Source organism: Coregonus lavaretus (assembly GCF_964263955.1).
Source record: "Coregonus lavaretus genome assembly, chromosome: 8".
NCBI lineage: Eukaryota > Metazoa > Chordata > Actinopteri > Salmoniformes > Salmonidae > Coregonus > Coregonus lavaretus.
The window spans coordinates 62,809,783-62,824,250 of record NC_139995.1 but is presented as its reverse complement, the minus strand read 5'-3'; the positions used below and the strand labels follow the sequence as shown (position 1 = coordinate 62,824,250).

Below are 14,468 nucleotides of genomic sequence, written 5' to 3'. Positions count from 1 at the left end.
ACCATTTTATTACATTTGCAATCGAAACAAATAATCTGCTCAGACCCCAACCAAGGAGCATCAAAAGTCGTGCTATAAATTCTCAAACAACACAAAAATTCATTGATGCCCTTCCAGACTCCTTCTGCCTACCCAAGGACGTCAGAGGACAAAAATCAGTTAACCACTTAACTGAGGAACTCAATTTAACCTTGCGCAATACCCTAGATGCAGTTGCACCCCTAAAAACGAAAAACATTTGTCATAAGAAACTAGCTCCCTGGTATACAGAAAATACCCGAGCTTTGAAGCAAGCTTCCAGGAAATTGGAACGGAAATGGCGCCACACCAAACTGGAAGTCTTCCGACTAGCTTGGAAAGACAGTACCGTGCAGTACCGAAGAGCCCTCACTGCTGCTCGATCATCCTACTTTTCCAACTTAATCGAGGAAAATAAGAACAATCCAAAATTTCTTTTTGATACTGTTGCAAAGCTAACTAAAAAGCAGCATTCCCCAAGAGAGGATGGCTTTCACTTCAGCAGTGATAAATTCATGAACTTCTTTGAGGAAAAGATCATGACCATTAGAAAGCAAATTACGGACTCCTCTTTGAATCTGCGTATTCCTCCAGGGCTTAGCTGTCCTGGATCTGCACAGCTCTGCGAGGGCCTGGGATCGGGAGAGACACTTAAGTGTTTTAGTACTATATCTCTTGACACAATGATGAAAATAATCATGGCCTCTAAACCTTCAAGCTGCATACTGGATCCTATTCCTACTAAACTGCTGAAGGAGCTGCTTCCTGTGCTTGGCCCTCCTATGTTGAACATAATAAACAGCTCTCTATCCACCGGATGTGTACCAAACTCACTAAAAGTGGCAGTGATAAAGCCTCTCTTGAAAAAGCCAAACCTTGACCCGGAAAATATAAAAAACTATCGGCCTATATCGAATCTTCCATTCCTCTCAAAAATTTTAGAAAAAGCTGTTGCGCAGCAACTCACTGCCTTTCTGAAGACAAACAATGTATACGAAATGCTTCAGTCTGGTTTTAGACCCCATCATAGCACTGAGACTGCACTTGTGAAGGTGGTAAATGACCTTTTAATGGCGTCAGACCGAGGCTCTGCATCTGTCCTCGTGCTACTAGACCTTAGTGCTGCCTTTGACACCATCGATCACCACATTCTTTTGGAGAGACTGGAAACCCAAATTGGTCTACACGGACAAGTTCTGGCCTGGTTTAGATCCTACCTGTCGGAAAGATATCAGTTTGTCTCTGTGAATGGTCTGTCCTCCGACAAATCAACTGTACATTTCGGTGTTCCTCAAGGTTCCGTTTTAGGACCACTATTGTTTTCACTATATATTTTACCTCTTGGGGATGTTATTCGAAAACATAATGTTAACTTTCACTGCTATGCGGATGACACACAGCTGTACATTTCAATGAAACATGGTGAAGCCCCAAAATTGCCCTCGCTAGAAGCCTGTGTTTCAGACATAAGGAAGTGGATGGCTGAAAACTTTTTACTTTTAAACTCGGACAAAACAGAGATGCTTGTTCTAGGTCCCAAGAAACAAAGAGATCTTCTGTTAAATCTGACAATTCATCTTGATGGTTGTAAAGTCGTCTCAAATAAAACTGTGAAGGACCTCGGCGTTACTCTTGACCCTGATCTCTCTTTTGACGAACATATCAAGACTGTTTCAAGGACAGCTTTTTTCCATCTACGTAACATTGCAAAAATCAGAAATTTTCTGTCCAAAAATGATGCAGAAAAATTAATCCATGCATTTGTTACTTCTAGGTTAGACTACTGCAATGCTCTATTTTCCGGCTACCCGGATAAAGCACTAAATAAACTTCAGTTAGTGCTAAATACGGCTGCTAGAATCCTGACTAGAACCAAGAAATTTGATCATATTACTCCAGTGCTAGCTTCCCTACACTGGCTTCCTGTTAAGGCAAGGGCTGATTTCAAGGTTTTACTGTTAACCTATAAAGCGTTACATGGGCTTGCTCCTACCTATCTTTCCGAGTTGGTCCTGCCGTACATACCAATACGTACGCTACGGTCACAAGACGCAGGCCTCCTAATTGTCCCTAGAATTTCTAAGCAAACAGCGGGAGGCAGGGCTTTCTCCTATAGATCTCCATTTTTATGGAACAGTCTGCCTACCCATGTGAGAGACGCAGACTCGGTCTCAACCTTTAAGTCTTTACTGAAGACTTATCTCTTCAGTAGGTCATATGATTGAGTGTAGTCTGGCCCAGGAGTGTGAAGGTGAACGGAAAGGCTGGAGCAACGAACAGCCCTTGCTGTCTCTGCCAGGCCGGTTCCCCTCTCCACTGGGGTTCTCTGCCTCTAACCCTGTTGCAGGGGCTGAGTCACTGGCTTGCTGGTGCTCTTTCATGCCGTCCCTGGGAGGGGTGCGTCACTTGAGTGGGTTGAGTTACTGACGTGATCTTCCTGTCTGGGTTGGCGCCCCCCCCTTGGTTTGTGCTGTGGTGGAGACCTCTGTGGGCTATACTCGGCCTTGTCTCAGGATTGTAAGTTGGTGGTTGGGGATATCCCTCTAGTGGTGCGGGGGCTGTGCTTTGGCGGAGTGGGTGGGGTTATATCCTTCCTGTTTGGCCCTGTCCGGGGGTTTCTTCGGATGGGGCCACAGTGTCTCCGGACCGCTCCTGTCTCAGCCTCCAGTATTTATGCTGCAGTAGTTTATGTGTCGGGGGGCTGGGGTTAGTTGGTTATACCTGGAGTACTTCTCCTGTCTTATCCAGTGTCCTGTGTGAATTTAAGTATGCTCTCTCTAATTCTCTCGTTCTCTCTTTCTCTCTGAGAACCTGAGCCCTAGGACCATACGTCAGGACTACCGGGCATGATGACACCTTGCTGTCCCCAGTCCGCCTGGCCTTGCTGCTATTCCAGTTTCAACTGTTCTGCCTGCGGCTACGAAACCCCTACCTGTCCCAGACCTGCTGTTTTCAACTCTTAATGATCGGCTATGAAAAGCCAACTGAGAGACCTGAGCCCTAGGACCATACGTCGGGACTACCGGCCGTGGTGACTCCTTGCTGTCCCCAGTCCGCCTGGCCTTGCTGCTATTCCAGTTTCAACTGTTCTGCCTGCGGTTATGGAACCCCTACCTGTCCCAGACCTGCTGTTTTCAACTCTTAATGATCGGCTATGAAAAGCCAACTGAGATTTATTCCTGATTATTATTTGACCATGCTTGTCACTTATGAACATTTTTGAACATCTTGGCATGGTTCTGTTATAATCTCCACCCGGCACAGCCAGAAGAGGACTGGCCACCCCTCATAGCCTGGTTCCTCTCTAGGTTTCTTCCTAGGTTTTCGCCTTTCTAGGGAGTTTTTCCTAGCCACCGTGCTTCTACACCTGCATTACTAGCTGTTTGGGGTTTTAGGCTGGGTTTCTGTACAGCACTTCGAGATATTAGCTGATGTAAGAAGGGCTATATAAAATAAAATTGATTGATTGATACTACTCTAGGATACTACTCTAGGATACTACTCTAGGATACTACTAGGCTACTACTCTAGGATACTACTCTAGGATACTACTAGGCTACTACTCTAGGATACTACTCTAGGATACTACTCTAGGATACTACTCTAGGATACTACTCTAGGATACTATTAGGCTACTACTCTAGGATACTACTCTAGGATACTACTCTAGGATACTATTAGGCTGCTACTCCAGGATACTACTCTAGGATACTACTAGGCTACTACTCTAGGATTCTACTAGGATACTACTCTAGGATACTACTCGGCTACTACTCTAGGATACTACTCGGCTACTACTCTAGGATACTACTAGGCTACTACTCTAGGATACTACTAGGCTACTACTCTAGGATACTACTAGGCTACTACTCTAGGATACTACTCTAGGATACTACTAGTCTACTACTCTAGGATACTATTAGGATACTACTAGGCTACTACTCTAGGATACTACTAGGCTACTACTCTAGGATACTACTCTAGGATACTACTAGGCTACTACTCTAGGATACTACTAGTATACTACTCTAGGATACTACTAGGCTACTACTCTAGGATACTACTAGGCTACTACTCTAGGATACTACTCGGCTACTACTCTAGGATACTACTCTAGGCTACTACTCTATGATACTATTAGGATAGTACTCTAGGATACTACTAGTATACTACTCTAGGATACTATTAGGCTGCTACTCCAGGATACTACTCTAGGATACTACTAGGCTACTACTCTAGGATACTACTAGGCTGCTACTCTAGGATACTACTAGTCTACTACTCTAGGATACTACTCTAGGATACTACTCTAGGATACTACTCTAGGATACTACTAGGCTGCTACTCTAGGATACTACTAGTCTACTACTCTAGGATACTACTCTAGGATACTACTCTAGGATACTACTAGGCTACTACTCTAGGATACTACTAGTCTACTACTCTAGGATACTACTAGTCTACTACTCTAGGCTACTACTAGTCTACTACTCTAGGCTACTACTAGTCTACTACTCTAGGCTACTACTCTAGGATACTACTCTAGGATACCACTATAGGATACTACTCTAGGATACTACTAGTCTACTACTAGGCTACTACTCTAGGATACTATTAGGATACTACTAGGCTACTACTCGGCTACTACTCTAGGATACTACTAGTCTACTACTCTAGGATACTACTCTAGGATACTACTAGGCTACTACTCTAGGATACTACTAGTCTACTACTCTAGGATACTACTCTAGGCTACTACTCTAGGCTACTACTCTAGGATACTACTCTAGGATACTACTAGTCTACTACTCTAGGATACTACTCTAGGATACTACTCTAGGATACTACTAGGATACTACTCTAGGATACTACTAGGCTACTACTCTAGGATACTACTCGGCTACTACTCTAGGATACTACTCTAGGATACTACTAGGCTACTACTCTAGGATACTACTAGGCTACTACTCTAGGATACTACTCTAGGATACTACTAGTCTACTACTCTAGGATACTACTCTAGGATACTACTAGGATACTACTCTAGGATACTACTCGGCTACTACTCTAGGATACTACTCTAGGATACTATTAGGCTGCTACTCCAGGATACTACTCTAGGATACTACTAGGCTACTACTCTAGGATACTATTAGGATACTACTCTAGGATACTACTAGTCTACTAGTCTAGGATTCTACTCTAGGATACTACTAGGCTACTACTCTAGGATACTACTAGGCTACTACTCTAGGATACTATTAGGATACTACTAGGCTACTACTCTAGGATACCACTAGTCTACTACTCTAGGATACTATTAGGATACTACTAGGCTACTACTCTAGGATACCACTAGTCTACTACTCTAGGATACTATTAGGATACTACTAGGCTACTACTAGGCTACTACTCTAGGATACTACTAGGCTACTACTCTAGGATACTACTCGGCTACTACTCTAGGATACTACTAGGATACTACTAGTCTACTAGTCTAGGATTCTACTCTAGGATACTACTCTAGGATACTACTAGTCTACTAGTCTAGGATACTACTCTAGGATACTACTAGGCTACTACTCTAGGATACTACTAGGCTACTACTCTAGGATACTACTAGTCTACTAGTCTAGGATTCTACTCTAGGATACTACTCTAGGATACTACTAGGCTACTACTCTACGATACTACTAGGCTGCTACTCTAGGATACTACTCTAGGATACTACTAGTCTACTACTCTAGGATACTACTCTAGGATACTACTAGGCTACTACTCTAGGATACTACTAGTCTACTACTCCATGATACTACTAGGCTACTACTCTAGGATACTATTAGGATACTACTAGGCTACTACTCGGCTACTACTCTAGGATACTACTAGGATACTACTCTAGGATACTACTAGTCTACTACTCTAGGATACTACTAGTCTACTACTCTAGGATACTACTAGGCTACTACTCTAGGATACTACTAGGCTACTACTCGGCTACTACTCTAGGATACTACTAGGATACTACTCTAGGATACTACTAGTCTACTACTCTAGGATACTACTAGTCTACTACTCTAGGATACTACTAGGCTACTACTCTAGGATACTACTAGTCTACTACTCGGCTACTCTTCTAGGATACTACTAGGATACTACTCTAGGATACTACTAGGCTACTACTCTAGGATACTGGTAGGCTACTACTCTAGGCTACTACTCTAGGATACTACTAGGATACTACTCTAGGATACTACTAGGCTACTACTCTAGGATACTACTAGTCTACTACTCGGCTACTCTTCTAGGATACTACTAGGATACTACTCTAGGATACTACTAGTCTACTACTCTAGGATACTACTAGGCTACTACTCTAGGATACTACTAGTCTACTACTCGGCTACTCTTCTAGGATACTACTAGGATACTACTCTAGGATACTACTAGGCTACTACTCTAGGATACTGGTAGGCTACTACTCTAGGCTACTACTCTAGGATACTACTAGGCTACTACTCTAGGATACTACTAGGATACTACTCTAGGATACTGGTAGGCTACTACTCTAGGCTACTACTCTAGGATACTACTAGGCTACTACTCTAGGATACTACTCTAGGATACTACTCTAGGATACTACTAGTCTACTACTCTAGGATACTACTAGGCTACTACTCTAGGATACTACTCTAGGATTCTACTAGGATTCTACTAGGCTACTACTCTAGGATACTACTAGGCTACTACTCTAGGATACTACTAGGATACTACTAGGCTACTACTCTAGGATACTACTCTAGGATACTACTCTAGGATACTTTTAGGATAGTACTCTAGGATACTACTAGGCTACTACTCTAGGATACTACTAGGCTACTACTCTAGGATACTACTAGGATACTACTCTAGGATACTATTAGGCTACTACTCTAGGATACTACTCTAGGATACTACTAGGCTACTACTCTAGGATACTACTAGTCTACTACTCTAGGATACTACTAGGCTACTACTCTAGGATACTATTAGGATACTACTAGGCTACTACTCGGCTACTACTCTAGGATACTACTAGGATACTACTCTAGGATACTACTAGTCTACTACTCTAGGATACTACTAGTCTACTACTCTAGGATACTACTAGGCTACTACTCTAGGATACTACTAGGCTACTACTCGGCTACTACTCTAGGATACTACTAGGATACTACTCTAGGATACTACTAGTCTACTACTCTAGGATACTACTAGTCTACTACTCTAGGATACTACTAGGCTACTACTCTAGGATACTACTAGTCTACTACTCGGCTACTCTTCTAGGATACTACTAGGATACTACTCTAGGATACTACTAGGCTACTACTCTAGGATACTGGTAGGCTACTACTCTAGGCTACTACTCTAGGATACTACTAGGCTACTACTCTAGGATACTACTAGGATACTACTCTAGGATACTGGTAGGCTACTACTCTAGGCTACTACTCTAGGATACTACTAGGCTACTACTCTAGGATACTACTCTAGGATACTACTCTAGGATACTACTAGTCTACTACTCTAGGATACTACTAGGCTACTACTCTAGGATACTACTCTAGGATTCTACTAGGATTCTACTAGGCTACTACTCTAGGATACTACTAGGCTACTACTCTAGGATACTACTAGGATACTACTAGGCTACTACTCTAGGATACTACTCTAGGATACTACTCTAGGATACTTTTAGGATAGTACTCTAGGATACTACTAGGCTACTACTCTAGGATACTACTAGGCTACTACTCTAGGATACTACTAGGATACTACTCTAGGATACTATTAGGCTACTACTCTAGGATACTACTCTAGGATACTACTAGGCTACTACTCTAGGATACTACTAGGCTACTACTCTAGGATACTACTAGGCTACTACTCTAGGATGCTACTACTCTACGATACTACTAGGCTGCTACTCTAGGATACTACTAGGATACTACTATTCTACTACTCTAGGATACTATTAGGATAGTACTCTAGGATACTACTAGGCTACTACTCTAGGATACTACTATTCTACTACTCTAGGATACTACTAGGATACTATTAGGCTACTACTCTAGGATACTACTCTAGGATACTACTCTAGGATACTTTTAGGATAGTACTCTAGGATACTACTAGGCTACTACTCTAGGATACTACTAGGCTACTACTCTAGGATACTACTAGGATACTACTCTAGGATACTATTAGGATACTACTCTAGGATACTACTAGGCTACTACTCTAGGATACTCTTAGGATACTACTAGGCTACTCCTCTAGGATACTACTAGGCTACTACTCTAGGATACTACTAGGATACTACTCTAGGATACTACTAGGATACTATTAGGCTACTACTCTAGGATACTACTCTAGGATACTACTCTAGGATACTTTTAGGATAGTACTCTAGGATACTACTAGGCTACTACTCTAGGATACTACTAGGCTACTACTCTAGGATACTACTAGGATACTACTCTAGGATACTATTAGGATACTACTCTAGGATACTACTAGGCTACTACTTTAGGATACTCTTAGGATACTACTAGGCTACTCCTCTAGGATACTACTAGGCTACTACTCTAGGATACTACTAGGATACTACTCTAGGATACTACTAGGATACTACTCTAGGATACTACTCTAGGATACTACTAGGATACTACTCTAGGATACTACTCTAGGATACTACTCTAGGATACTACTAGGCTACTTTAGAATACTATTAGGGTGCTGCTGCTACTAAGCTACTCAGATTCAGATCAACTTTATTATCCCACCGCGGGAAATTAATTTGGTCATGTGCTTAAAAAGACAGTTCATAAAACAGAAACTACAGAATAGGATACATTTACAGCCCTATATGCTGTATAGTGGAGGGACCAACAGACAGCCTCATGGCTGTTGGAATAAGAGTCCCCATATCTAACTGTTTTGATTTAATTTGGAAGAAGTCTCTTTCCCCCTTTAGGCTGATACTACAGGCTACTACTTTTGCCTTCTTGCAATGCTATACTTCAACCACAAGAAACTGTGCGTACGCATGGTCTAAAGTTTTTGGGAGGATAAGCACATTCTTATGTCAAGTTCAGTTTTTATAAATGAGGCCCCAGGTCCCTAACGCTAACCCTGCCCAAGTGTCCTAGTTCCAACACCTGTTCTGTTCTCTCTCTTGCAGTAAGAAGCCGTGTAAATACTTTGACCAGGGTCGGGGAACCTGTCCGTTTGGAGGAACGTGTTTCTATATGCATGCTTACCCTGACGGAACGCGGGCCGAGCCGGACAAACCCCGCAAGCAGCTGGGCTCTGAGGGGAATGTGAGGGTACGATAAGAGATATAAGAGATGGTGGTACTGCCAATACCTGCTACAATACAATACCATGATGCTAGTTAAGTGAAAGTAACAGATCTCCTGTGCGTTGTTGGGTTGTAGTTCCTGAACTCTGTGCGTCTGTGGGACTTCATCGAGGAGCGGGAGCAGCGCGGCGTTGCCCAGCCGCAGGACGACGAGGTCAGCGAACTGAGAGAACTCTTCATGCAGATGTCTGGTCCAGGAAGGGAGGAGAGCAGCGGGGTGTCTGCCCAGCCCTGAGCCCTCAACCTGGGGCCCAAACTACACAGCCCAGCACTCTGACCAATGGCTCATCAAACTGCAAACATACATACAACACTGGAGAATAACATGTCACTAGTAAGCGTTTCATGTTGATGGTTTGAGGCTTTTTTAAATGATGTTTTTTAATCATGGTACATTTGGGTGGAAAATAAGTAGTATATGTAATGGTTCTGTATTTTCTGATCATTTAGATCATTTATCTCTGGAAGGCTTTTTATGAGGATGAACCATGAGGTCATAGAGATCCACAACATGACACATTATTACAGTGGTGTTACATGTAGACATTTTAAAAAGAGAAACAAAATCAAATTAATGCACAGAAGTCTGTTTGACTCACTTTTCATGAAATGATGGCGTGTTAATCTAGACCGTTACATTGGTGTTGTACTGGTAGCTAGTTCCTTCTAGAGGAACGGTTTAGTGTTGATGGATTCTCACATTCAGGTCTATTAACTTGATCCTTTAATGGTATAAAATATAATGATAATGTTGACCTTATCCCACATCATTCATCTACAGTAAGAGAATAAAGCAGACTGTCAGTCTGTAGAGGTCCAGAGGACTGAGTTCCTACCAGTAGTCAGCTATTGTTGAGTGAAGCTGTCTGGGGAGACTAAACTATAGCAGGGAGTCTGTCTGGTGTTTAGATAATATTATTATGGTGTTGTGTATATTCTATGTTGGCTTCTACTGTGTTTATCCACTTTCCCTTTGAATTATTTCATTTTTTTATTCAATAGGAGTCCATTCATTGAATAAATCAACTGTTTAACAGTGCTGTAGTGTTATTTATGTTGTATTACCTGTGGGTTAATGAATGGATGGAGTAACTTGGATAAGGCCTGATATAGTAACCTATGGGTTAATGAATGGATGGAGTAACTTGGATAAGGCCTAATATAGTAACCTATGGGTTAATGAATGGATGGAGCCTGATATAGTAACCTATGGGTTAATGAATGGATGGAGCCTGATATAGTAACCTATGGGTTAATGAATGGATGGAGCCTGATATAGTAACCTATGGGTTAATGAATGGATGGAGCCTGATATAGTAACCTATGGGTAAATGAATGGATGGAGCCTGATATAGTAACCTATGGGTAAATGAATGGATGGAGCCTGATATAGTAACCTATGGGTTAATGAATGGATGGAGCCTGATATAGTAACCTATGGGTTAATGAATGGATGGAGTAACTTGGATAAGGCCTAATATAGTAACCTATGGGTTAATGAATGGATGGAGCCTGATATAGTAACCTATGGGTTAATGAATGGATGGAGCCTGATATAGTAACCTATGGGTTAATGAATGGATGGAGCCTGATATAGTAACCTATGGGTTAATGAATGGATGGAGCCTGATATAGTAACCTATGGGTTAATGAATGGATGGAGCCTGATATAGTAACCTATGGGTTAATGAATGGATGGAGCCTGATATAGTAACCTATGGGTAAATGAATGGATGGAGCCTGATATAGTAACCTATGGGTTAATGAATGGATGGAGCCTGATATAGTAACCTATGGGTAAATGAATGGATGGAGCCTGATATAGTAACCTATGGGTTAATGAATGGATGGAGCCTGATATAGTAACCTATGGGTTAATGAATGGATGGAGCCTGATATAGTAACCTATGGGTAAATGAATGGATGGAGCCTGATATAGTAACCTATGGGTTAATGAATGGATGGAGCCTGATATAGTAACCTATGGGTTAATGAATGGATGGAGCCTGATATAGTAACCTATGGGTTAATGAATGGATGGAGCCTGATATAGTAACCTATGGGTTAATGAATGGATGGAGCCTGATATAGTAACCTATGGGTTAATGAATGGATGGAGCCTGATATAGTAACCTATGGGTAAATGAATGGATGGAGCCTAATATAGTAACCTATGGGTAAATGAATGGATGGAGCCTGATATAGTAACCTATGGGTAAATGAATGGATGGAGCCTGATATAGTAACCTATGGGTTAATGAATGGATGGAGCCTGATATAGTAACCTATGGGTTAATGAATGGATGGAGCCTGATATAGTAACCTATGGGTTAATGAATGGATGGAGCCTGATATAGTAACCTATGGGTAAATGAATGGATGGAGCCTGATATAGTAACCTATGGGTAAATGAATGGATGGAGCCTGATATAGTAACCTATGGGTTAATGAATGGATGGAGCCTGATATAGTAACCTATGGGTAAATGAATGGATGGAGCCTGATATAGTAACCTATGGGTTAATGAATGGATGGAGCCTGATATAGTAACCTATGGGTTAATGAATGGATGGAGCCTGATATAGTAACCTATGGGTTAATGAATGGATGGAGCCTGATATAGTAACCTATGGGTTAATGAATGGATGGAGCCTGATATAGTAACCTATGGGTTAATGAATGGATGGAGCCTGATATAGTAACCTATGGGTTAATGAATGGATGGAGCCTGATATAGTAACCTATGGGTTAATGAATGGATGGAGCCTGATATAGTAACCTATGGGTTAATGAATGGATGGAGCCTGATATAGTAACCTATGGGTTAATGAATGGATGGAGCCTGATATAGTAACCTATGGGTTAATGAATGGATGGAGCCTGATATAGTAACCTATGGGTTAATGAATGGATGGAGCCTGATATAGTAACCTATGGGTTAATGAATGGATGGAGCCTGATATAGTAACCTATGGGTTAATGAATGGATGGAGCCTGATATAGTAACCTATGGGTTAATGAATGGATGGAGCCTGATATAGTAACCTATGGGTAAATGAATGGATGGAGCCTGATATTTATAACCTATGGGTAAATGAATGGATGGAGCCTGATATAGTAACCTATGGGTTAATGAATGGATGGAGCCTGATATAGTAACCTATGGGTTAATGAATGGATGGAGCCTGATATAGTAACCTATGGGTAAATGAATGGATGGAGCCTGATATTTATAACCTATGGGTAAATGAATGGATGGAGCCTGATATAGTAACCTATGGGTTAATGAATGGATGGAGCCTGATATAGTAACCTATGGGTTAATGAATGGATGGAGCCTGATATAGTAACCTATGGGTTAATGAATGGATGGAGCCTGATATAGTAACCTATGGGTTAATGAATGGATGGAGCCTGATATAGTAACCTATGGGTTAATGAATGGATGGAGCCTGATATAGTAACCTATGGGTTAATGAATGGATGGAGCCTGATATAGTAACCTATGGGTTAATGAATGGATGGAGCCTGATATAGTAACCTATGGGTTAATGAATGGATGGAGCCTGATATAGTAACCTATGGGTTAATGAATGGATGGAGCCTGATATAGTAACCTATGGGTTAATGAATGGATGGAGCCTGATATAGTAACCTATGGGTTAATGAATGGATGGAGCCTGATATAGTAACCTATGGGTTAATGAAATGGATGGAGCCTGATATAGTAACCTATGGGTTAATGAATGGATGGAGCCTGATATAGTAACCTATGGGTTAATGAATGGATGGAGCCTGATATAGTAACCTATGGGTTAATGAATGGATGGAGCCTGATATAGTAACCTATGGGTTAATGAATGGATGGAGCCTGATATAGTAACCTATGGGTTAATGAATGGATGGAGCCTGATATAGTAACCTATGGGTTAATGAATGGCCTGTATAGTAACCTATGGGTTAATGAATGGATGGAGCCTGATATAGTAACCTATGGGTTAATGAATGGATGGAGCCTGATATAGTAACCTATGGGTTAATGAATGGATGGAGCCTGATATAGTAACCTATGGGTTAATGAATGGATGGAGCCTGATATAGTAACCTATGGGTTAATGAATGGATGGTTGAAGCCTGATATAGTAACCTATGGGTTAATGAATGGATGGAGCCTGATATAGTAACCTATGGGTTAATGAATGGATGGAGCCTGATATAGTAACCTATGGGTTAATGAATGGATGGAGCCTGATATAGTAACCTATGGGTTAATGAATGGATGGAGCCTGATATAGTAACCTATGGGTTAATGAATGGATGGAGCCTGATATAGTAACCTATGGGTTAATGAATGGATGGAGCCTGATATAGTAACCTATGGGTTAATGAATGGATGGAGCCTGATATAGTAACCTATGGGTTAATGAATGGATGGAGCCTGATATAGTAACCTATGGGTTAATGAATGGATGGAGCCTGATATAGTAACCTATGGGTTAATGAATGGATGGAGCCTGATATAGTAACCTATGGGTTAATGAATGGATGGAGCCTGATATAGTAACCTATGGGTTAATGAATGGATGGAGCCTGATATAGTAACCTATGGGTTAATGAATGGATGGAGCCTGATATAGTAACCTATGGGTTAATGAATGGATGGAGCCTGATATAGTAACCTATGGGTTAATGAATGGATGGAGCCTGATATAGTAACCTATGGGTTAATGAATGGATGGAGCCTGATATAGTAACCTATGGGTTAATGAATGGATGGAGCCTGATATAGTAACCTATGGGTTAATGAATGGATGGAGCCTGATATAGTAACCTATGGGTTAATGAATGGATGGAGCCTGATATAGTAACCTATGGGTTAATGAATGGATGGAGCCTGATATAGTAACCTATGGGTTAATGAATGGATGGAGCCTGATATAGTAACCTATGGGTTAATGAATGGATGGAGCCTGATATAGTAACCTATGGGTTAATGAATGGATGGAGCCTGATATAGTAACCTATGGGTTAATGAATGGATGGA

The 14,468-nt window shown here is 41.4% G+C and overlaps 1 protein-coding gene across 2 annotated transcripts in view; it reads left to right on the top strand.

The window, feature by feature from the left end:
• The window catches only part of mkrn2 (makorin, ring finger protein, 2), a 38,826-nt gene extending 28,364 nt beyond the window's left edge, over positions 1–10,462 (top strand). The window contains exons 7-8 of one of the 2 annotated variants that reach the window (XM_084166967.1): positions 9,245–9,389; positions 9,501–10,462. In XM_084166967.1, the coding sequence (XP_084023093.1) occupies positions 9,245–9,389; positions 9,501–9,659 (304 nt within the window). In that variant the 3' untranslated portion in view covers positions 9,660–10,462. Of the gene's footprint in view, positions 1–9,244; positions 9,390–9,500 lie in introns of those variants that run through there. The other variant, XM_084166968.1, reaches the window with a different exon arrangement.
• Positions 10,463–14,468: the final 4,006 nt, after the last annotated feature.